The sequence below is a fragment of the Pogoniulus pusillus genome, chromosome 17, assembly GCF_015220805.1.
Source record: "Pogoniulus pusillus isolate bPogPus1 chromosome 17, bPogPus1.pri, whole genome shotgun sequence".
Classification (NCBI taxonomy): Eukaryota; Metazoa; Chordata; class Aves; order Piciformes; family Lybiidae; genus Pogoniulus; species Pogoniulus pusillus.
Window position 1 is genome coordinate 18,859,148 of NC_087280.1, and position 21,980 is coordinate 18,881,127.

Genomic DNA, 21,980 nt, shown 5'->3' on the forward strand with positions numbered 1-21,980 from the left:
AGAAAGTAGTTTTGGCCAGTGGTGCTTCCAACACACAGCCTGTTTCTTTGAGTGCTGTGTACACAGAGGACTGGCTGGAAGAATTAACGTTAATCTTCCTTTTCTCATTTAAATTTGTGCTGTGTTAACAGAAGACATCCCTCTTCCACCTTCACCGAGAGCGAAATCCTTTCTTGTGTTGTGTTTAAAGCTCAGGGCGATCTCTCAGGAATATCCAGTTTTGCTGTGTCATGAAAATGCCGTTTTCATTATGTGTGTATTACTGTTTCATTTTGTGGTTTTGTTTTGCCAGCATGGGACGTTGTACAGATCTAATCATGGATGTGCTTAAACAGATGATCTCACACTCCATAAAATATTAATGCTTCCCTGGCTGTAAATGAAAACAACACAATTTGAAAAGAAAGGATTAGAGAATGTCTCTGAGATTGGCAAATGTCTTCTGGGGATTATGATTACCTTTAATGTAATTTCCTTCTTTCATGGGAAGAAAGTAGTGCTTTACTTGGTGTGTATTGCCTATTTCAGCTTTCTTGAGTGCAGCACTGATAGAGTAAGGATTAGTTGGTTGGAAAAGGTACTCCAGGCAGTTGTACACCTGAGTAAGCACAGGGCAGGAAAATGAGAACTGCCCAGTTAGAACAAAAATGGGGAGTGCTTCTGGATGTCAAGTGTGCTATAGGCCAGTAGGTGGAAGGGAGTGGAGGAGCCTGAGGTAGGAGCTATAGACATGAATCAGTGATTAGAAAGAAGGTCAAAATGTGACATGGGGATCTCAGCCTGGAAAAATTCTGTCACTTCATCTTCCATCAGCACTGAGTGATTTCCTACAATGTGTGGCTCAGTTCATCCACAATTGGTTGGGCTGCAGCCAGGGCTCGTAAAACCCCTCAGTGAATGTCTCTGCTCTGTGTTTCCTGTCCAGGTTTGAACTGATGCGCATGTGCTGGCAGTACAATCCGAAAATGAGGCCCTCCTTCCTGGAAATCATTGGTAGCATCAAAGATGAGCTGGACCCAGCCTTCAAAGAGGTCTCCTTCTTCTACAGTGAAGAGAACAAGCCTCCAGATACAGAGGAACTTGACCTGGAGACTGAAAACATGGAGAGCATTCCTTTAGATCCCTCCTCCACCCTCCAACCCACTGACAAGCACTCAGGACACAAAGCCGAGAACGGCCCAGGCGTGGTGGTGCTTCGGGCCAGCTTCGAGGAGAGACAGCCGTACGCACACATGAACGGGGGACGCAAGAATGAGAGGGCCTTACCTTTGCCCCAGTCTTCGGCCTGCTGATCCTTAGAACCAGAATCTCACAGAAACAAAACACAGAGAAACACCTGCAGTGGGGGAAGAAAGCAAGCAGATTACAATAGATTCAAAAGCCTACTGTACCTCAGTGGATCTTCAGAACTGCCATAGCTGCACTTGGGAGAACCTTTTTTTCAGTAAACGAGTTCCCGTCTTTTTCTTTTTCCAATATGCAAGCAGATGTTTGTGTCAGCAAAGGACTCCATTCATGGGGCACACAGTCGGCCTTTTAAAACTCTAATGTTAACACTTAATAGCAACAGAAAACTTGAGATCTGATGTCTCTCCCTCTCTCTCTCTCTTCTCTCCTCTCTGTCTTCTTTCTCTTTCTGTCTCTCTCTTTGCTTCATAATGGGAAACATATCTGTGTGCAAATTCAACCGTGCGGCACTTTTATCAGATCAAAGATATCGCAGGCCAGGTGGCTCCCCGGTACCCTTGCAAGCACCTGCCTAACGCTGTAGGTCTTTATAAAAGCAAACAAACAAAAACCACACACACACAAAAAACCAACAACCAACCTAAAAAGGACTGGATTTTTAAGGTCTCTCTTGAATCTTTTTAGGAACACACAAAAGAATCAAAAAGGGCCATCACTTGTCCAAGGCTGTTACCATTTTCAACGCTGCCAAATTTTGCCAAAAAAAAGAAAAAAAAAAAAAAAAAGAACTCTTTGTTTTCATTTTGGTTTGGGTTTGTTTTTGGGTTGGTTTTTTTTTTTGTAAGCATGGAAGGAGCACAGTAATCAACTGCTCTGTTTAAAAGAGATCCTGACCAATATGTTCTGTTCAAACCATACACTGGCACTGAAAAACAAAACATTAAAAAGCCAATTGTCTAGAGCTTTTTTTTTTCCCAAAACTGGACAAAATGTGATTGGTTTGGTTTATTATGATTTTTTTTTTCCTTGTGATGGAGAAGATGAAAGGGATGGGGTAAAGAACCAGCCCCTCCCTGCAGCCCTGTCCCCACCCCAATGAGTTCTGGACAAAACTGGCAGTGGTGAGCTAAACAAACGCGTGCATTGCGTACAAAAACATACAAAGTCAACCGCGCGCCAAAAACGCAACACGAAACTAAGCGGCAGAGATCTCCACCGTTGCAGCCTGCCTTCCTCCACAGGCTTGCAAGGAAAAAACCTCCTAGAGTCCTAAATTGGAGAAGACAAAAAAAAGCAGTAACCGGATTCAAGTCTATGATGCTTTGTTGACCTTTTCTCTTTATTATTAAGACTTCTCGAAGGGTCTTGCAGTTCTATGTTAGACCATGGATCATTTGCATACACATTGTCTTTTGTGTCACTTTTATAACTTTTTTACGGTTCAGATACTCATCTATATGTCTGTACAGAAAAAAGCTGCTATTTTTTTTGTTCTTTATCTTTGTGGATTTAATCTATGAAAACCTTCAGGTCTGCCCTCCTTCCCTTCCCTCCTACTCCCACAAATTTTCTTATGCTTTGTACTATAGTGTGTAACTTTTACTTCCTCCTTCCCAGTAACTGATACCTTTCATATGATTTGCCATGAACTGTTTAATGCCTTTTTATAAATACATTTCTTCCTTTTTTTTCCCCCCCTTTTTTTTTTTCCTTTCTTTTGGTTTTTTTTTTTTTTTCCCATTAGTTGTTTTACAACATCTTGGCTGTGTGGGCTACAGAGCTTTGGAGGGGAGAGAAGGAGAAAGAAGGGACACCCAGCACAGAAACACTCTAGCAGCGCTGTGGTGTTTTTAAGCCCCAGTTTTCCTTCCTTCCAACTAACCTCTGCCCAGACAGCACGCGAGTCTCTTTACAGTGCAAGGCATGATACAAACTCAGGTCAGAAAAAAAAAGGTTAAATATTTAGTACATTCTTGTTCAGTGTTTATATTCATTGTTGTACCAGGGTCCTACCCCTCCTTTCCCTCCCTGCTTGTTTTGGTTGTGGCACACATCCACCCACTCATCCCCACATACGCTCCCAGCACACATCCATACAGGCACACACATATCTTTTTTTTCCCTTGCTGGGTACAACAGCAGCCACCAGGCTTTTGGGTCACTGATTTTTAAAAAGACTATTTTTACCTTTCCAGCCCATGAGCAAGAGCTATACCAGTTGCAGGTGCTGATGCCAGGCATTCCTGGGGTGGCAACTGTACAACTGGCTCCAGCACACTGCAGCTCTTTGCCTTCCTGATGAGGAAGCCCTCAGGGAGGGCACCCCAGGCTGTGCTTTACACCCTTGTTGAAGAAAAAGTCAACAACAGAACCAAAACACCACCCCCTCCCCCCCATCATTTGTGTGGGGCTAGCTGAAAACCATGTAGCTGGAGCCAGGGGCTGGGCCAGCAACCAGAATCACAGAATCAGTCAGGTTGGAAAAGACCTTTGAGATCATCAAATCCAACCTATTGCCTAACATTAATCAACTCAGTTGTGGCACCAGGTGCCTCGTCCAGTCTCTTTTTAAACAGTTCCAGGTGACTCCACCACCTCCCTGGGCAGCTCATTCCAATGCTAACCGCTCTTTCTGTGAAGAACTACTTCCTAACACCCAGGCCAAACCTCCCCTGGTGCAGCTTGAGACTATGTCCCCTCCTTCTGTCACTGGTTGCTTGGGAGAAAAGACCAACCCCTACCTGGCCCCAGCCTCCTTTCAGGTAGTTGTAGATAGCGATGAGGTCCCCCTGAGCCTCCTCAGCTCCCTCAGCTGCTCCTTGTAGGGCTGTGCTCCAGACCCCTCACCAGTCTTGGTGCCCTTCTCTGGACACATTTGAGCATCTCAACATCTCTCTTGAATTGAGGGGCCCAGGACTGGACACAGTTCTCAAGGTGTGGCCTGACTAGTATTGAGTACAGGGAAAGAATGACTTCTCTGCCCCTGCTGGCCACGCTATTTCTAACACAAGCCAGGATGCCACCGGCCTTCTTGGCTGCCTGAGCACACTGTTAACCAGTACCCACAGGTCCCTCTCTGCTTGGCTGCTCTCCAGCCGTTCTCTCCCCAGCCTGTAGTGCTGCATGGGGTTGTTGTAGCCAAAGTGCAGAGCCCGGCACTTAGCCTTGTTAAATCTCATGCTGTTGGACTCTGCCCATCTATCCAGCCTGTCAAGGTCCCTTTGCAGAGCCCCTCCTACCCACTAACAGATCGACACTTGCTCCCAATTTGGTGTCATCTGCAAACTTACTAATGGTGGACTCAATTCCCTCATCCAGGTCATCGATGAAGATAATAAACAGTTAAGCGTTGGCAGCTATGGAAACCTGTGCAAGTACAAGCTTGTTGCTTAAATCCTAGACCAAACCTCAGAACAAAAGAAAATGAGTAAGCTTGTTTGTTCAGTTGCAGAAGCCTTGGTAAAAGGGGAAGGAGGGGGCCATCAGAAAGTCTACAACCAGGGAGTCGCACCAGTTGCTTATCTTACATTAGTCACAGCACCGAAGCCTTTGTTTAGCACTGATCAAACCAAATGATGGCAGTGAAGAGGTGGTTCTGGGATGGAAATGTTTAAATCTTTGAGTAAGAACAAAGAATTAAAGTATACTGATTGCTAGTTTTGACTGGAGATTTTAAGAAGTTTGTAGTGCTTTTTGCTTGGGTAGTTTAGGTCCCATTATCTTCTCTTGCCTCTGTCCCATAGTTATTTTTCCCTTTAAAAAATGAAAAAGGCAAAAAAGTTGATTAAGAAGGTATTCTATGTAGGAGTTTTTTATTTATTTTTGTGATATCAGTTTAAATCACTGTAGAGATGCCCCATAATAAATTTAAATACTGAGATAAGGGTTTTTGAGTATGACAGGGGGACAGTTTTTGATTTTTTTTTTCAAACATTTATCTACCTCACTCTTATTTTTTATATGTGTGTATATATAAAAAAAATACATCTCACATTTCTCAGCAGCCAATTAATGCCGTTGATACTGGTAACCTCTCACTCCATATACCACATGCTCTAGGGTCTGGAGGGGAACAGTCACTGTCTGTCACAAAGGGTCACTTCAGAGTGTTTGCCTCGATTCCAAAGACTTTCTCCTATTTTTTTTGCTCAAATTCACTATTGTGAGGAGAAATCCAAGGACTTAAGGTGTTCATTCTGTAAGGAAATGCGAAGGCTTTTTGATGTGCTGTCATGGCAGTCTTCAGGTCAGCAACAGAATGCTGCATGTTTAGCTGAGTTGGGGACAAAGCTGGCCTGATAAGAGAACTTCAAATGCTGAGCATTTACTGAGATCAGAAATCCATTACTTACAGTGTTTGAAGGTCCAGAAGAAGGGAATGATCTTTCTCTTCCTCCTGTAAATGGGCTAAGTCATTCTTGCCACTTTTTTATCAGATGCCACAAGCACCAATAAGAAGTTTGGCTGAATCAGCACCTAAAAATAAATTGGCTCACACAGCAATAGCATCGCTTCCTCCACCAAAAAAACACTAGGGACAAACCTGTCGCAGGCTGCCTGATGATACTGCTACGCTGGGTTCACAGCTCGAGTTCTTTGCTGCTTCTGTTTAATAAGAGCACTGATTTGATTTTTTTTTTACGTTTCAAAACTAACATTGAATTGATTTATTTTAATGTGCCAGTAAAAATTCACTTCCCTCTTCTTCCCCTGTTTATATGCTTCATAACTGTGGGTTCTGATGCACCAACCATCAAAATTTAACTGCCCTCTGACAGTGTGTAACTGGTTTACAAGCACACAGGACTAACACAGCCTTGCCATCAACTTGATGTATAATGTTTCTCTTTTTCCAGCTCTGGCAGCTGTTCGTGCAGGTGTTGGTTGTGGTATCTGAATAATGTGGTGCTTGGCTACTTGGAGTTGTACATGGCCTCTTGAACACACAGCGCTGTGGTTAAGACCTACAGAGTTTGTCTTTGGAGGGAGCATTTCTGTCCAGCGCTGAGAAACCAGCAAGATGTAAGATTTTTCTTGCTTGATTTGAGTTTCCTTTTTTTTTTTATTGGATTCCAGTGACCTTTTGCTGCAGTGGCTCTTCCCCTCCCTTGCACATATTGATTACCACAACTGGAGATCCTCAGATCTTTCAGCTGGCTAGGAGGGTTTTGTTCAAACTGTCCAAGTTACTGGTGGTTATAATTGTAGGTAGGTGGTTTTCAGATGCATTAGGAAGAAACACTAACGATGTAGCGCCCATCATGATAGACATTTCAAAAAGCACTTGGGTAGAAGACAGTCGTGAGACATCACGTGTGTGATGACAGTCAGCTCTCCTGGACCAAACCACCTTCATGATACCATTGCGTTCTGTGTTTGCAATTCAAGCTTAATTCCTTTTTTTTGTTCTGTTTATTTCCATAGCTTTTGTTGTTGTTGTTGTTGTGTTTTGTGCATTTTGAATAGCTTTATTCACATGGGTTTTTTCATGCAGACTTCCCTTGGACAGTAAATTGAGTTGTTTGTGCATGTGAACAACTGAGAATGTTGGCTTGATAGAGTCATAATATGGTTTGTAATGTTGTTCTTCTCTGAGACCACTGGCTTGTCTGGTATGGAAAATTTATTTAGAACTTCAGCTATGTTTGAATAAAGTTAAAGTAATCCACTTTGTTTATAAATTGAAAACAAAAGCCCACCCAGCCCTGCGAACCGGCATTTTGACAAATGGTACCAAGGTGTTCTAATGCAGTAGGATCACAAACTGGCGTCACTGCAGGGAGCAGGCAGCTCTGCTGGTAGCACTTGGCCATTGTTCTCACCTGACATTGGAAGGCTACTCAGTGGCCCAGAAGGTGGTTTGGTCCCACAGGACTGGGGCTCCTGTGTGTAAACACAGAAGTGTCATCTGCCTGGTACTAAATAAGATGTTCTTTTGGGGGAGTGATAAACTTGACACAGAAGCTGAGCGTGATGAAAATGTGAGGCCGGCCTGTGTGCACCAAGTCTTTCTCAGCATGATGCCTCTGCTCTTTAAAGCTGGTTCTAAGTGATGTATGATTCTAGGCATGTGCGTACTGATGGCACTTACTGGCCTTTGTAAACGAAGGAAGGAAAGCCCAGTTTGCCCAGGACAACTGGTCACCAGGTGGAACTGCTGTCAGGTCCTCTGGGAACTGCCAAGGGGTGTTTGGTACAATCCGAGTCTAAGTGAACAACACTCCTGTTGTTACACAGTATAACTCCATACATATATATCTATATATACATATATATATATGTGCATATGTATATCTATAATATAGATATATATATTTAAACCCTTTTCATTCCATTAGTAAAAGTAACACTTGTTTCCTGTTATTCTTATTTTGTTTGTCAACCGTGTATTTAATCACTGGGCTGAACAACAGTGGAGGAAGGTGCAAGGGATTCACTCCTTACTAACCAGTGATAAAAGCCAGGTATTGCAACTTAACCCGTGAGTAGTTGTGCAGACAAGAATTTAAGAATGATGTGTAGAAACAACACTAGTGGCTGGGGGTGCTGAAGATACAGAACTATAAATAGAAAGGCTTCAAAGGATGCCTCAGGTCAGAATCTGGTTGCTCAGAGACAAAGAATTGCCTCTGAAATTGAAGGCAGCCAGGTAAATCAGACTGGGAAGCGTTTGTGTGGAGACATGTGAAAAACAAGGACGTGGCAGTGGATATTTATAGAGACACAGGGCTTGGCAGAAGCTTGAGGTAGTTTCCTGAGCATAAAACATGGGACAGCATCAGAGCTCAGGTATCACAATTCTGATCGTTGGTACTTGTAAGCGAAGCTTTCCAGTTTGCAGCTGGAGTGGTACATCCATCACTGGCTGAGCGGTCGTTGCCATCAGTCTGTATGAATCAGTCTCAAGAGCTGCTCTGCTTTGCAAGTACCTTAAGACCATCCCTAGCTGGTGTGCGTGAGTGTGTGCTCATCCTTTTCTTTGTGTGCATTCCCTTGGTTAGTAACCCATTAGCATTCTCCATAGGGCTTTAAGTCCAGTAGATTACGGGTAGTCAGTTGACGAAGATCTGGTTTACAAGAACTAATTAAATGTTTCATTGCATTTTGTAAGTACATAGAATAATTTTATAAAATGTTTGTAGATTGTAAATGCCTAAAATATAATTTAAGGGCACTTTTCTGTCTCTGTGTATGAGTGTGTCTGTCTGTCATCAGGGTTTTTCGATGGTACCAGTTTACTAGCTAGCTTTACAATATGCCAAAAAGGATCGCTAACTTGTCCAAGTCACGGCCTGTCCCTCTTCCCTACCCGCCCGAGCTTTGTGTCCCAGTATACAGCCAACCAGTAAAGAAGTTGGGGAAATGTTCTGTATCTTCAGTATCCTGGTCTTCCAGAGCCCTCTGGTTGGGGTGGGATCATCTTAACTGGTCATTTCACTTTGCTGTCTAGGGCAGTTACCTTAATGGATTACAAGAACCTCACTGGTCAGGGAAACAGAACAGGTTTTGCTGCTACCCAGTCTCCCTTGTGCTGTTCAGTACCTGCTTCGCGGTGGCCATGTGGTTTGAAGGATGCGACTGCGTAGGAGGAAGAGGGAAGATGGTTTCTGTAATGACTGTTGAACTATTTGCAGATTTCTCATCACACTAAAAGTTTGTGTGCAGCCTCTGAAGACATTGAGCACCATTTGGAGCTTTGTTGAGACGAGCAAGGCAGGGTCCCTATTTATTTTTATTTAACAATATTAACAGTCCCTTCCTTTCCCTTCACTATTTCCCCTTCCCCTTATTTGACCAACCACATTGCTGAAGGGTTCTGATGATTTAGATACTGTTTTAAAACCAGCTCTTCTGTTTTCTGAACCAGTGAGGTTTGAGATGAAATGATTGGCCAGAGTTTGTCTACCTCTGGGACAAAAACAAAACTAGGAAGTGCTAAGGAATGGATGCAGTTGCAAATACAACATTTTCCAATTTTTCTTGTTTCAATTTTTTTAAGAGAAAAAATTAAACAACAACATGGCCAATTTATTACATAAAAAAAGACTTGCTGTGTATAAATTATTCCTAAAGAAATTCCTGTGTTTATATTAAAATGAATCAGTAGATTAAAAAAAAAAAAAAAAAAAAGGAAAAAAATTCAAAATGTTTTTGTATATTCTGTTGTAAGAATTTATTCCTGTTATTGCGATATACTCGGGATTCTTTACATTATGAAAAGAAGAAACTTTGTCTATTTTGAATGGCTGAAGCTAAGGCTCCTTTAGTTTCTCTTACTCTGCTTTTTTCTAGTAGTTTCAGTACTACGTGATTTAAGTTAAATAAAAGAATTCTGTATGCATTTGCCTGTTTCTGAATGTGTTGCTCCTTCTGCACAGCAAGCACAGGTTTGAAAACTTTGAGTCAATCTCGGTTTTTCTTCTGCCCTTTTTGGCTGCATTTCAGTAAGCTACTATGAGGAAATCTTAGCAGAGGTCACTACTGCCTTGTGTTGAAACCTGAAGTGTTTTCATCCACTGACACTGAGCTCGGGGACCCTTTCTCAGTGGGCCTTTGAGGCCTGTTTTGCAGTAAGTAGTTGAAGGAGGTAAGCATTTTTATTTATGTCGTTATTTGAAGGAAACCTGCTCATTTCCCTCACCACCATGCACAGGTGGGGCATTCAGCTGCCCAGCAGTTACCAGTTCTCTTTCATAGCTGCTGCAAAAGACAGTGGCAGGAAAACTAGAATTAACCTTGGTGTTTTCAATTCTTCTGACTCTTGTCAGCAAAACATTGATATCACAGTCACAGAATGTTAGGGATTGGAAGGGACCTCAAAAGATCTAGTCTAACCCCCTGCCAAAGCAGGATTGCCTAGAGTAGGTCACACAGGAACACATCCAGGTAGGTTTTGAATGTCTCCAAAGGAGGAGAGTTCACAACCTCTCTGGGCAGCCTGTTCCAGCTCTCTGTCACCTTCAGAGTTAGAAAGTTTTCCCTTGTGTTCGTGTGGAACCTCCTCTGCTCCAGCTTGCACCTGTTGCCTGTTGTCCTGAGCAGAGCCTGGCTCTGTCTTCCCAACACGCAGCTTTCACATACTTAGTTTTCTCCAAGCTAAAGAGCTCCAGCTGCCTCAGCCTTTCCTCATAAAGGAGATGTTCCACTCCATCATCTTTGTGTCTCTATGCTGGACTCTCAAGCAGTTCCCTGAGGGACCCAGAACTGGACACGATATTGCAGATGTTGCCTCTCCAGGTCAGAGTGCTACCTGATCATCCAGATCACACTTCATCAGTTCATCTGCAGGGATGCTGTGGGAGACAGTGTCAGACACTTTCCTTGAGATCAAGGTAAACCACATTGCACTACCATCATCTATCCACCTGCTTAATGTTCTTATCAAAGGCTATCAGGTTGCCTAAACATGACTTCTCCATGGTAAAACTGTGGACTGCTCCCTTTGACCTTATTGTTGGTATGCCTAAGATAAGTTGTGCCGTCACCTTTCCAGGGATGGAGGTGGGGCTGACCCAGTCTGTAGTTATGTGGGTTCTCCTTGTTCTTGTTGAAGATGAGTGGCATTTGCTTTTCTCCAGTCCACAGGCACCTCTCCTGTTCAACACAGCTTGCCAAAGATGATGGAGAGTGGCCTAGTGATGACTTTGCCAGCTCAATCAGCACCCACAGGTGCATTCTGTCAGGACCCATGGATTTATGGATGTCCAGATTGCTTAACTGATCCCTAACCCAGTCCTCATCAACCAAGGCAAACTTGTCCTTTATTCTGCCTTGCTCTGGGGCTTCCTGCTGGATTCCAGCCTTTACTTTCTTTTAAGTCACCCTGGCCTCATAACCTGTTTCTGATGAGGAAACCAGCATTTATAGTAGGTCACTCTGATAATTGTAAAACATTATATTAACAGGATCCCCTTGTGTGTTTCCCAGATATATATATGTATGTGTTTTCCCTGTGGGCATTTTGTGTGGCTGAACTCTCTCTGGACTTGGACAGGAACTAAGGGGAACCTTTGATACATCTGTCCAGTTACGAATGGCCTTACAGCCTTGGTTTAGCAAGTCTTCCTTAATGTTGTCTTAACCATCAGAACTGGGGTTAAACGTTGAAAATGTTTTAATTCCAATTTCAGGCTTCTTAAATCTGAAGCAGCCTTATCACTGTTAGTAATCCAGCCTGCCAGTCACTCGGATTTTCTCTCAAGCTTTTTACACTGAGAGATGTAAACAGTTCTTCAGTTTTGTAAGGAGAGCTCATTGAAAATAACATGGAATATAAAGTACTTTTTGTAGCCTTCTTAAATAATCTTTACTTCATTTAAGAGGTAATTGTGTTCTAAGAAATCCTCATGTTTTTCCCTACATGATCCATCTTTCTCTGTTCCCCACACTGCTTTAGCATTTCTAAGATAATTGTCTGTAATGCTTTTCCTAGAAAGTCTGCTGTTACCAACGTGGATAATGGAGGCACATGGATGAAAGCAGCTCTGCCATTGCCATAGTACAGAGAGGTGTAGTAGGTGTAATCACAGATGTACCTGCAATATCCAGAACAAAACAAAGCCAGAGACCTGGATTCAGAGACAGTCAGCTTTGATTAAATGTAAATATTCTTTAAGTAGCCAAACCAGGTCTGGTTTATTAAATTATTTAAAACATATTTGCTTAGCGAATAAAGGAAATGCTGAAGTAAACCAGGTCTGAGAAGCAACTGTTCCTTATCTGATGGTTTGGTTTCTCAGACACTCACCCAGGAGGAACTTTAAATAAAAGTAAAATCACAATATGAGTTCTTTTCTAGGCTGCTGGAAGCTGTGTGAGCTGGGAAAGGTGGCACAGCCCACTGGATCTACAAGCACTTAAGGCAGTTTTTGGTGCCAGTCACACCATCGCACCACTTGGAGGGTTTTTTTATCTTGCCACCCAACCTTTTAACTTGCAGGTGCCAATCCTGAAAGGAAAGGCCAAGGTTAGCTGGTTTTTATTTTTTTTAAGAACAAGGTCATTTACTGTTTTCTTTGCTTTAAAATGAAGGCCAATAGAAAATTGCTGCAGTACTGCTGAAACGCATAATGAGATCACAGACATCCTTCTAAAGGTACCTATAATTGCTCTGCTCTTCAGTGTGTATTTACATTTTGTATCCCTCCCAGTTGGGAGAAACAGATTAAAATCTGCTACTAGTCAGTGTTGCTTTCAGACTCTCTTAATAGCCAAGGTTTACTGGAGCTGTTAAGCACAGGGTGTGGTGTTGAAACTTGTTTCTTTTGGAATTCACAAATCCATGGAAAAGTATCTACTGGCTGTAGTTTTTCATGAAGGCTGCTTTACATAACATTTAAATTGATCTAGTTTCATACTTGTGCCCCTCTGAAGACTTTGCTTCAAGGTGATTTTGGCTGGGGTAAAGACAATTCATTGCAAAGATTCCTCAAGGTTAAATGAGCTGATTGAGTTCATTCTGCTCTTGCTGCAAGACCCCGATATGCAATGTTTACCTTCCTGCATCTCTGGAGAAGATGATATCAATCCCTTCCAGTGAGATGTTTTTCCAGAGAGTCTTCATATTAATTGTAGATTCAATCTTTTCTGGGCCATCTAGCATGCAACAGCCACCTTCTGGGTGAAACCCACAAGCATCCATCTCTTGGTAGCCTTTGTTCTTCCCACACTGCTCAAGGATGATGAGTGCTTTGGCAGATGAAGCCAGCCCAACATGAACAGTAAGCTGTATTTTCCCACCAGAGTGAATAACAGGAAATTAAAAATGAGACCTGTTTTTATAACACGGCGTGCAATAGTGCCAAGCAGCATGTGAAATGCTGGCTTCAAGGTAGGGAGTCTTGCTGCAGCTTATGCCTAAAGAACACTTCCATAAGGGATTATAAATGGGAACCAAACTGTGCTTTAGTTTGGTTTTGTGGTGTCTTCTCAGTTCAGGACTGCAGAGCTGCAGTGCCTTTTTAGCAGTTTCTGCTACGTTATTTTGTTCCCTTTGTTCAGCATGAAGTTACTCTGGGTAAGTGGCACAGGGTTCAGTGTGCTAATTGCAGTGGGCTCCTCTGTGGAGCTTGAAACCTTTATCACATTTCTAATAGCCACTTTCTAGTCTTGTCTGATGCACAGATTGTGCAATATTCTTATGGAGATGTAATTTAAAGATCCATTCAGAATAATAATACTCATAAATGAAGGGGAATGTTGTGTAACTTTGTAATTACTCACCAGTGGCTGAAGAGTTGTCCATATCTTGAAAACTTGCTCTTTTGCTTTCTGGTAAACCACTGGCAGCTGCATGATATGGAGGCTGATGTTTTCACCAAGGCCTCTCTTGGACAGTTCCTGTGTTTATTAAAAAAAACAAACAAACCCAAACCATAGATTTTCTAAGACTGTGGTAAAGAAATTGGGCTGATCCAGCTGACAGAGCTGTGTAGTGCTGTCTAAGCCCCATGATTCCTCACCACTGGTCTGCAGTAAGATTAATTTGTGACACCTCTCCTTTTTTAAACTGGAGGAGATGAAAATGTGCTAAAGAATTTCCTAACATCTCATCCATGTGGAGCTGTCATGTTTCCAAAGAGACACTCAGTCTCCAGTGGGTAGGAGAGGTTATTGCTTAGAGACTGGGTTGTGGAGAACCATGGAATGCAATGTCTCAGAAGAGGTCTGTGCTGACTTTGGTATAGGTGAGAGCCATTCCTCTGAAAGATCTAGGAGATAAACATGCACTGTGAAAAGGCACAAATGAAGGAGAATTTGCATTAGCTGTCCACTCAACTGACACATGATCTACTGGCTTGAACTGGTTCATGTGAGCTCTGCAAGAGGTGACTGTCAGTATGAGGAAAGTCTCATTTTGCATGCATTTTATTTTTTTGTTTTGGTTTGGGTTTTTATTTGCTTGGGTTTTGGTCTAGAATGTGCTTTTCTAGTAAGAGGAAATGTCACTTACCGGGAAGCTGCTTCTCTGTCATTTATGCAGAGATACATTTCCATGTGGGACCTTCTCCCAAAGGAAACAAAAATGATGCCCAGAATTGAGGTGAAAGAAACAAAGACACCCTTCAAAGCAGCAGATTGGCCAGATGGTTGGAAGATGGTCTGGAGAATAAATGTCATGTGGAAAGCAGTTGAAATTGTTTTGTCAGTGGAACGCTGCTAACAAACAAGGCATAAGCCTTTTAAGTGGAAGGTAGGCAGCTGCAATGGTAAGATGCAGAAAGAATTCATCAAAGGTACAAAGGTGCTCATGGAAAGCAGAATAGCAGTGGAAAATGCCTGTTGCATTTGAATAGACCATTACTAGAAGAAGGTATAGATGAAGTTTCCGAGGGGAACAGCAGCAGAAGGTATCTGATTAGCCCAAGAAACCTGTAATGTTTTGTTAAAGGTCATTGTCTTCTCAAGTTCTCCTTTCTCACTAAGGATGCTTGTGCAGATGAGACTTACAGTTCTGTGCCATGCTAACTGGGAAATTTGCCCTTCAACACTGGCTTCCTATATAAACTGTTCCAATTTTCTTGTCAGCGGAAACATTGATTAGCTGTGCTCAATAAACTATTTGACACAAGCAAGGAAACAATGGCTGCAGGGAAGTAAACACATTTAGAGAACAGTGCCAGCCTTTTTGCCTCTGGGCGCTGGCAGTCTTTGAGAGACCATTGCATCATCTTGCAAAAGAATGCAGGCCTGTGTATTGGCTTCCAAAAGAGAAAAGCCCAGCTGGTTCACAATTAGCTTTTTCTGTTCTGATGCATCTTTAACGTTTAATGAGATTCTTCCTTTGTAACTGTAAGGATTAGAGGGCTCGACGGCTACACAGAACTTTGGTACAGAATGTGGAGACCCAAAGTAAGTTGTTACACCATTCTCCTGTGTTGTCTGAAGTGACAGTTCTGTTGTCACCACCTGTCATGGAGTATTCTCATGCAGGACAAAAGCAGAATCTGGCCAGTAGTCAAGGGCTGAGAACGTGTGTCAGAGGAAGATAGTTCACTATGTTCTAAGTGATTTCAGCATGCTATCAGTAATATATGTTACTTTGTTATCTAAGAATCCTAACCATGGGTTTATATCCTGTTGGATCAGATGATGTGCAACCATGGAACAACAACAAAAAACCCCAAACCATTGTGCCTTGTCTCAGTCTTAACCAAAACCATTTTTGCATTTAAGGTAAGAGACTGAAGATGGTTAGAGAAGAATTACTGCCTCTGGAAACTGGAGCTCTCAGTGGTGAGCTAATTCAGTAGTAAGTCCCCATCTTGAAACAGCAAAAGAAGCTTTGAAAGAGGACAATAGTTTTGGAGGCATTTTTTTGTGGAAGTGATTCAAAAGGAAATGTGAAGAGTCTCTGTTAGGAAGTTCTTCTAAAAGGGAAATGAAATCTAACACTATTGGCAGATGACTTTGAGTTGTTTGTGAGCTGTGGTGCTTATGTCTCATAAGGTTAGAAGCACCTAGAACTTCTAGAAAACTCCAGAAAGCATTGTTGAAAACTCAGACAAACTCACTGATTTGGCTTGCTGGGGAAGGACACAGGCCCAAGCATGTGCTCAGTTGTCTTGGTGCAGAAAGAAAAGCCAAAGTTAGTTAGTCCATCAGTCTGCAGATATGTTGCAAATGAAGATTTTTTTTGTTTGGTTATTTGCTTGGTACTTTCAGGTGTTTTGTTTTGAATCCTGCAGATACCTTTTCAGAGCTGTAGGGATGTAAGGAAGTTTCAGAACAGAAATGAAGGCAGTAAATAACAATGTCTTCTTACTTCCACAGATGATGAAACTAAAGCAGAGAGTGAGAGAGACAGAGAGATTGAATGACAAATTTCCACAGACTGGTCAGTGGCAGGATGAAAAACTGCACCTAGAGATCTGATCCTCATCTCCTGATAGCAAACATAGTTCCCAGAAGCAGTTGGAAATGTGACCTGTTCTTTTCACTAACGGTTTAATTGCTATGAATGTTGTCACTCAACTTACATTTGTGACCTATTAACTGGGGACTTTGACCTTGGTGGTAGACTGACTTGATAGGTTATTAAGCTGCCAAGCTGCAGACAGGAATTTCTAGAGGAGACAGAACCAGGATGAGATCAAGAGTTATTGGGTGGGGCCATCAATCTATAATATGGGATAAATAATTCAGAGGATCTGGGATTCGGAGAGTCCCATGTGGTGCTGAGGAGTTAACACATCATGGAAACTCAATGTGATCTGTCAGCACATGGGAGGTAAACACTTGGTGTTTTGCTTTAGAAAGAATGCCCTGCACTTCCACAGTTAAAAGTGCTGTTGGTGGAGCTTTCATGCATATTTTAGGAGGGTGTTTCAGGTGAATGGAGTTATGAGGACCATGAAAAACTTAGTGAGACAGGTTTCTAAAGGAGAAGCTGTCTTTCTAGTGCTAGACAACCATGTCAGGCCATGTGACAGTGCCTATAAAAGCTTTGAAGCTTTTCTCAATGACCCTGAATTGACAGGCTCACCTGTACTTTCAGATCCATTTGACTGTCCTCCCTCAACACTCAAGCTGCACTTGATGAGGGATGAGAACTTCGTGGATGCAATTGCTGATGAATGCCTTATATGTGAGTCCTCCTGTGCTGTGATGAGAACTTGATGCAAATAGCAAGGTGCTACTCTTGTTCTTGGAAAATTATCTTTTCATAGTATAAACCAAGGCAACACAGGACTATGCACTGCTGCATAGTATCAGCAAGAAATATGAGAATCCAGAACAAAAACTCTCCCTGAACCAGCAGAAAGAGAGAATTGGAAAGTTTTATTAACATTTGCCATCTGAATTGGAGATTTCAGAAAATGGCAGTTGACTCGTTCACCCAAAAAAAGTAGTGAATAGTTAATTTGTAAGAGAAATAATATCACACATCCATTTTTCTGAGTGCCCAAAGAAGGCACAGAAGGGATGCAACTACTGGGATGGGTTGTGTGCTCACTGGATCAATCTCTCATCCTCCCTATGGCAAGAGCAGAGGTTCAGGAAAACAGCTGAGCCCATCAGCTCGGCAGAGTGCAACAGCATCTTACAGAGGGGCTGGTAACAGGGATTTTAAGGAAGCATTTGTGTGTAAGAGCAAGTACTGCTCACAAAGCCATTGCTCTTTGGCAAGGAATTGATTTCAAAAAGCATGAAGAGAAGGCTATGCTTTGAGAATCAGGACTCAGGAACTTCTCTTACTTGACTTTTCATAGGATTTTTGATGCATTCAGACGTTTCTGAATCATGTATCAGTTTTACACTATCACCGAGGGTACTATGGCATCCAGGCTGGTTCACTTTGAGGCAGCAATTGGGATGGTTGTGGATAATACTGTCAAGGCATTAAACCTGTGCAATCATGTTTGAACAGCTCTGGCTGCTCAAAACTTTCCTGAGGATGAGTTTGAGTGTGCTTTTGCTTGGCTCTTGGCAGGAGGGCTTTATGTCACTTCAGTGATCCACGCAGGAGCCCCAAGCCAAGCTAAGATTACTTCCAGATGTAAATACTAAATTTTGCTATCTTTAATACATGTGCATGAGCTCACCAAAGACCATAGGGCTACTCTGGTGAACAAGGCCACAAGACTGCTATTTAGCATGGCAAAGCCTATAAAATTCAAAGTACTTCCAGATTTACAACAATTTCTCTAAATTGCCTGCATTAGCCACCTTTGCCAGGGAATAGGAAACCAAAGCAGCATCCCCCAGTATGATTACAAATGAATTCCATGCAGAGGGTGTCACACCAGGGGAAGATGGATTTGTTCTCCATAGAGAAGGACTGACATCTGTTTCAGTATGGAATGCGGTATCCCTTGTTATATAACTTCCTGGTGTAGCCAGCACATGGTGTTTCACAGCAAACTCATCTCATTGGTGTTTTTTTCACTTTAGGCTGTTTTGCTTGCAGATAAAAAACATGTTTTATTTTCAGCCAGAAGAGGATGATCTTACACCCAAAATTAGAACCAATAGAAATCAGGAAATAATGAGCAAGAACATTGTGAACAGATGAATATTTGTGGTTTAGTGTACGTGTCAAGTTGGAGTTAAGGTAATTTATGAGTCTCATGTGAAGGTATCACAAAAGTATTTTTGCTCCTCGTTAGCCTAGAGGACTAACATCCCTCGTGACTTTGAGTGCATAATAGATTTATTCCACCAAGCACCAAGATACACTTGGCATTCTTCACCTAACAATGCTAGCAGAGATGACATGCATGGGTTGGTGGCGTTGCTATAGCTTTGGTCTTTGAAAAAATGTACTAGTGCCTTGTTTTCCAATCATCTTGGCCTTACTGCTCTTCATTGTCAAGACAGGTCATCAGCAGCTGTCACCAAACTTATAATATGGTTATAGTCTTGAAGTCATTGTCTTTCTATTACTATGACTACTTTCTCACAACTACCTTTTTCATTTCAGTGTCCAGAAGAATTTGAATATTTATGTGCTTATTTTTGTCACCATAACAGAACATAGCACTCTGAGGTTTTTAAACATGTCTTGCTTTTCATTTTTACCAGTATTATCTGTCATTTCCAGCAGATATTGAACTAGTTTTTCAGTTTAGTTTTACTATCTTGACTGGTCCCCAACAAGTCTCCAGTTTCATTGTGTAAACCTTCCTTATAACTCGGACGTGCTAAGAACTTGTGTGGAAGACCTTCTCAAAATAACTCTGTTCATAAATACCTTATAAGAGTAACTGAACTCAAGGAAAAGCTGTTGTCTGTGCTAGGGAGGATGAATGAACCTTGCATGCAACTTGTAGATAGACTTGGCAAATCTCTGCAGCTGTTTTTACTGTTTTCTGTTTGTGTATATAGTGATCACAGTATTATTGGGATTGGAAGAGATCTCACAGATCATCAAGTCCAACCCTTTACCACAGAGCTCAAGGCTAGGCCATGGCACCAAGTGCCACGTCCAATCCTGCCTTGAACAGCCCCAGGGACGGCGACTCCACCACCTCCCCAGGCAGCCCATTCCAGTGTCCAGTGACTCTCTCAGTGAAGAACTTTCTCCTCACCTCGAGCCTAAATCTCCCCTGGCGTAGCTTGGGGATATTTTGCCCTTTAGATTGAGATAGAATCCTATGGCACCAAATTAAGACATTATTTCATTGTAGCAGACATCCTTTTGCATTCAGTGGCGGTGTGTTTGTTTTGTAAGTGTATATGAAGTCAATAAGCTACACTTCACACAGACATGATAAAATGAGTTGTGGCATGAGATGGTCTGTTTACTGAAGAGAGAGCTAACCTGTGCCAAGTGGCAGAGAAGGCACCATGGGTAAAAAATAGCCTTTTTTAAAATCAAGGATAATATTTTGAAAAGCGATTAAATATCACACACACACAACACTGGCAAATACTGGTTTGCACCCTAATTATCCTCTTTCTTCCATATGAAGAGTCTGCTCCATGAAGCATAACTTTAATGAGTCAGGAAAAATAACTTTTTAAAGGGCAATGGAAAGCCTGAAACCAGGTTGTGTCTGGATCTCCACACATTAAAACACATTTCACTCTTTTTTATTTTGGTGTTCTTACCTTCACTGCTTCCCAGCTGGAATTAACCAGGTATTGTCTGAAGGGCCCAAAACCTGAAAAGAAAGAAAGAAAGAAAGGTGTAGATAGGTGCAGACATATGTGCACAGATATATTTATTCCTTATCATCATATTGTTAGTTATGGAGGTTGAGATTTTTAAGACAGGATTTCGCCTTTATCACAGTTAAGGGAAAAGTATCTTGTACATGCACTGACGTAAGAACTGATCCTGAATTCATGCTAAGACTTACTTATGAGCTAACTTTAACTGAAGCTGTTAAATGTACTGGAGCCAAGAGGACAGGTCATGTAAATAACGATTTTGGGCAAGGATCATCATCCATAGAAATACAATGACTAAAAGCTCTGGTGTAAAATACTCCCAGGTTGCAGGCAGTGTACCACCCTTATTGTTAGAGCTCATGACAGTATGCATATTTAATGAGAATGTTTGAAACAGTAACATTTCATTCCACCTGTAATTTTTTGGGTTTTAATTATCAAATAATGGAAACAGAAGTTTTATGTCAGGGAAGGTGTGGATTTTTTTCAGGAGTTGGGCTAAATCTCTTCCATTACCTTTTCCCCATGGGAAAAAGAGAGGAGGAGGAAAGGTCTCTTTGAATCCAAAGTACTAAATTGAATTTTATGTATGTGTTTTTTTGGTCAAAGACCCTTTTTAAATAGAAAGGAAACATTTTCATTCTGAGCTAGATGGGCATTTTGTCATGAAAAAAATTGATTGCAACCTCCCACCACCTTTATTAATCTCAAATGTTGTTCTTAACCCAGACTGTTGCTGAGCCTTAGATACTGGATGGCAGAAAAACAAGTTTGTGAAGGGTTTTAATGCTCTAACTTTTAATTATTTAAAAAACCTTAAATGGATAAATTAATACTTGACAACATAAGATTGCTAGTTTGCACAGTGAGAGGCACTTGTATGTGGGGAGAATTAAATCTACATGCAGATTTATGACAGCTAATTAATGCTAGACTTTAAGCATTTCTTAATGTGCTAATACTTCATAACTGTTTAATCTTTTTAATATCATGAAAAGCCTGGTGATGCTAATATTTTTGACAATGTTTTCCCCAGGTTTAAGTTTGTATTATGGGCAGAGAACAAGGGAAATGGTACTTTACTTAACTACATTAACAGGGAACATAAAACCTCACTAGTCTCACTGCTTTCAGAATAAACCCAGGGTGACACCTACTCCATTTTGAAACTGGAGTTGCTGTGTATGTTGGTTTACCTCTGTGTGCAGAACTGCAGAATTATAATGAAGTTATTCAATAGCTTACAGTGAAATAAATGCACCTCCATGGTGCCCATAAGAAAGTACCTCTTAGGATGAAATTGTTCTGTGAGAAGAGATGACTAAATGTAAAAGAGATTTACAGTACTGAAATACCTGCAGCAACTTGCAAAGCTAACTGGCTGAATATCATTAAGCACTACATAATAAACTGGGCCTACTGCCAGTGGGTTTATATTATGAGCAGGTGAAAATGTGATGGAGGCATGCTGTGATAATCTGTAATATCTTAAAGATGCACCTATGTCTTTAATGGGACACACCAGTCTGAAACTGTTTGAACAAGTAGATTCCTGCACCTAAATGGCTATCTAAGGAGAGGAAAAAGCTAATAGGGTGCTAAGAAATGTTGCCCATCAAGGGTATGTGCCATAAATATCACAGGAAAGAACCAGACTGTCAGCCGTTTAAGAGGTTAGAAAACAGCTCTGGCTCTCTTCTGCACTCCCATTCAGCTCATCTGCAGTTCTGTCTAGAGCAAGCCAAACTAGTTCTGCCCATCTTGCAGCTATTAAAAAAAAGTGTTTAATTGAAAGCAGTAAAATGCAAATGTCTTTGATGTAGCTTCACCCTCATTCTTCCGTCCTCAGATGACCTTCAGTGGAAAATTATCCAACGACTTGCATATCAAGATATGTGTAATGATTGCCTTCAGATGAGGCAGTGGCAACAAGAGGAATTGCGAGTAGCAGCATTCCTTAAGAGCTTTAACCTTCTAAAGCTCAGGAGTCTCTAGCTGGTGCTTCTGCCGCTGTGATTCAGCAGTAGATTTAGCCACAAGAGAAACTCCAAATTTGGTCCCTTGTACTGCGTGTTCAGGCAGGCTCCTTTGCTATGTTTAAATTGAATGGTCTAGTTAAGCAGTGATGAGGCAGCATCTCCTGTTTAAATCTGCCTTACCTTGCCATGAAACTGAGA

The 21,980-nt window shown here is 41.7% G+C and overlaps 2 protein-coding genes across 5 annotated transcripts in view; one reads left to right on the forward strand and one right to left on the reverse strand.

Annotated features, from left to right (window-relative positions):
* IGF1R (insulin like growth factor 1 receptor) overlaps positions 1-9,529 on the forward strand; it is a 186,252-nt gene extending 176,723 nt beyond the window's left edge. For 3 of the 4 annotated variants that reach the window (XM_064158027.1, XM_064158030.1, XM_064158029.1), the window contains exon 21: positions 926-9,529. In XM_064158027.1, coding sequence (XP_064014097.1) covers positions 926-1,292 — 367 coding nt within the window. In that variant the 3' untranslated portion in view covers positions 1,293-9,529. The remainder of the gene's footprint in view (positions 1-925) is intronic. The other variant, XR_010305425.1, reaches the window with a different exon arrangement.
* Positions 9,530-11,521: 1,992 nt separating this feature from the next.
* Positions 11,522-21,563, reverse strand: PGPEP1L (pyroglutamyl-peptidase I like). The gene is given in 6 exon segments (XM_064157081.1): positions 11,522-11,723; positions 12,684-12,913; positions 13,411-13,527; positions 19,741-19,795; positions 21,491-21,531; positions 21,534-21,563. Coding segments are annotated over 6 exon segments (675 nt in total).
* Between the last annotated feature and the right edge of the window lie 417 nt (positions 21,564-21,980).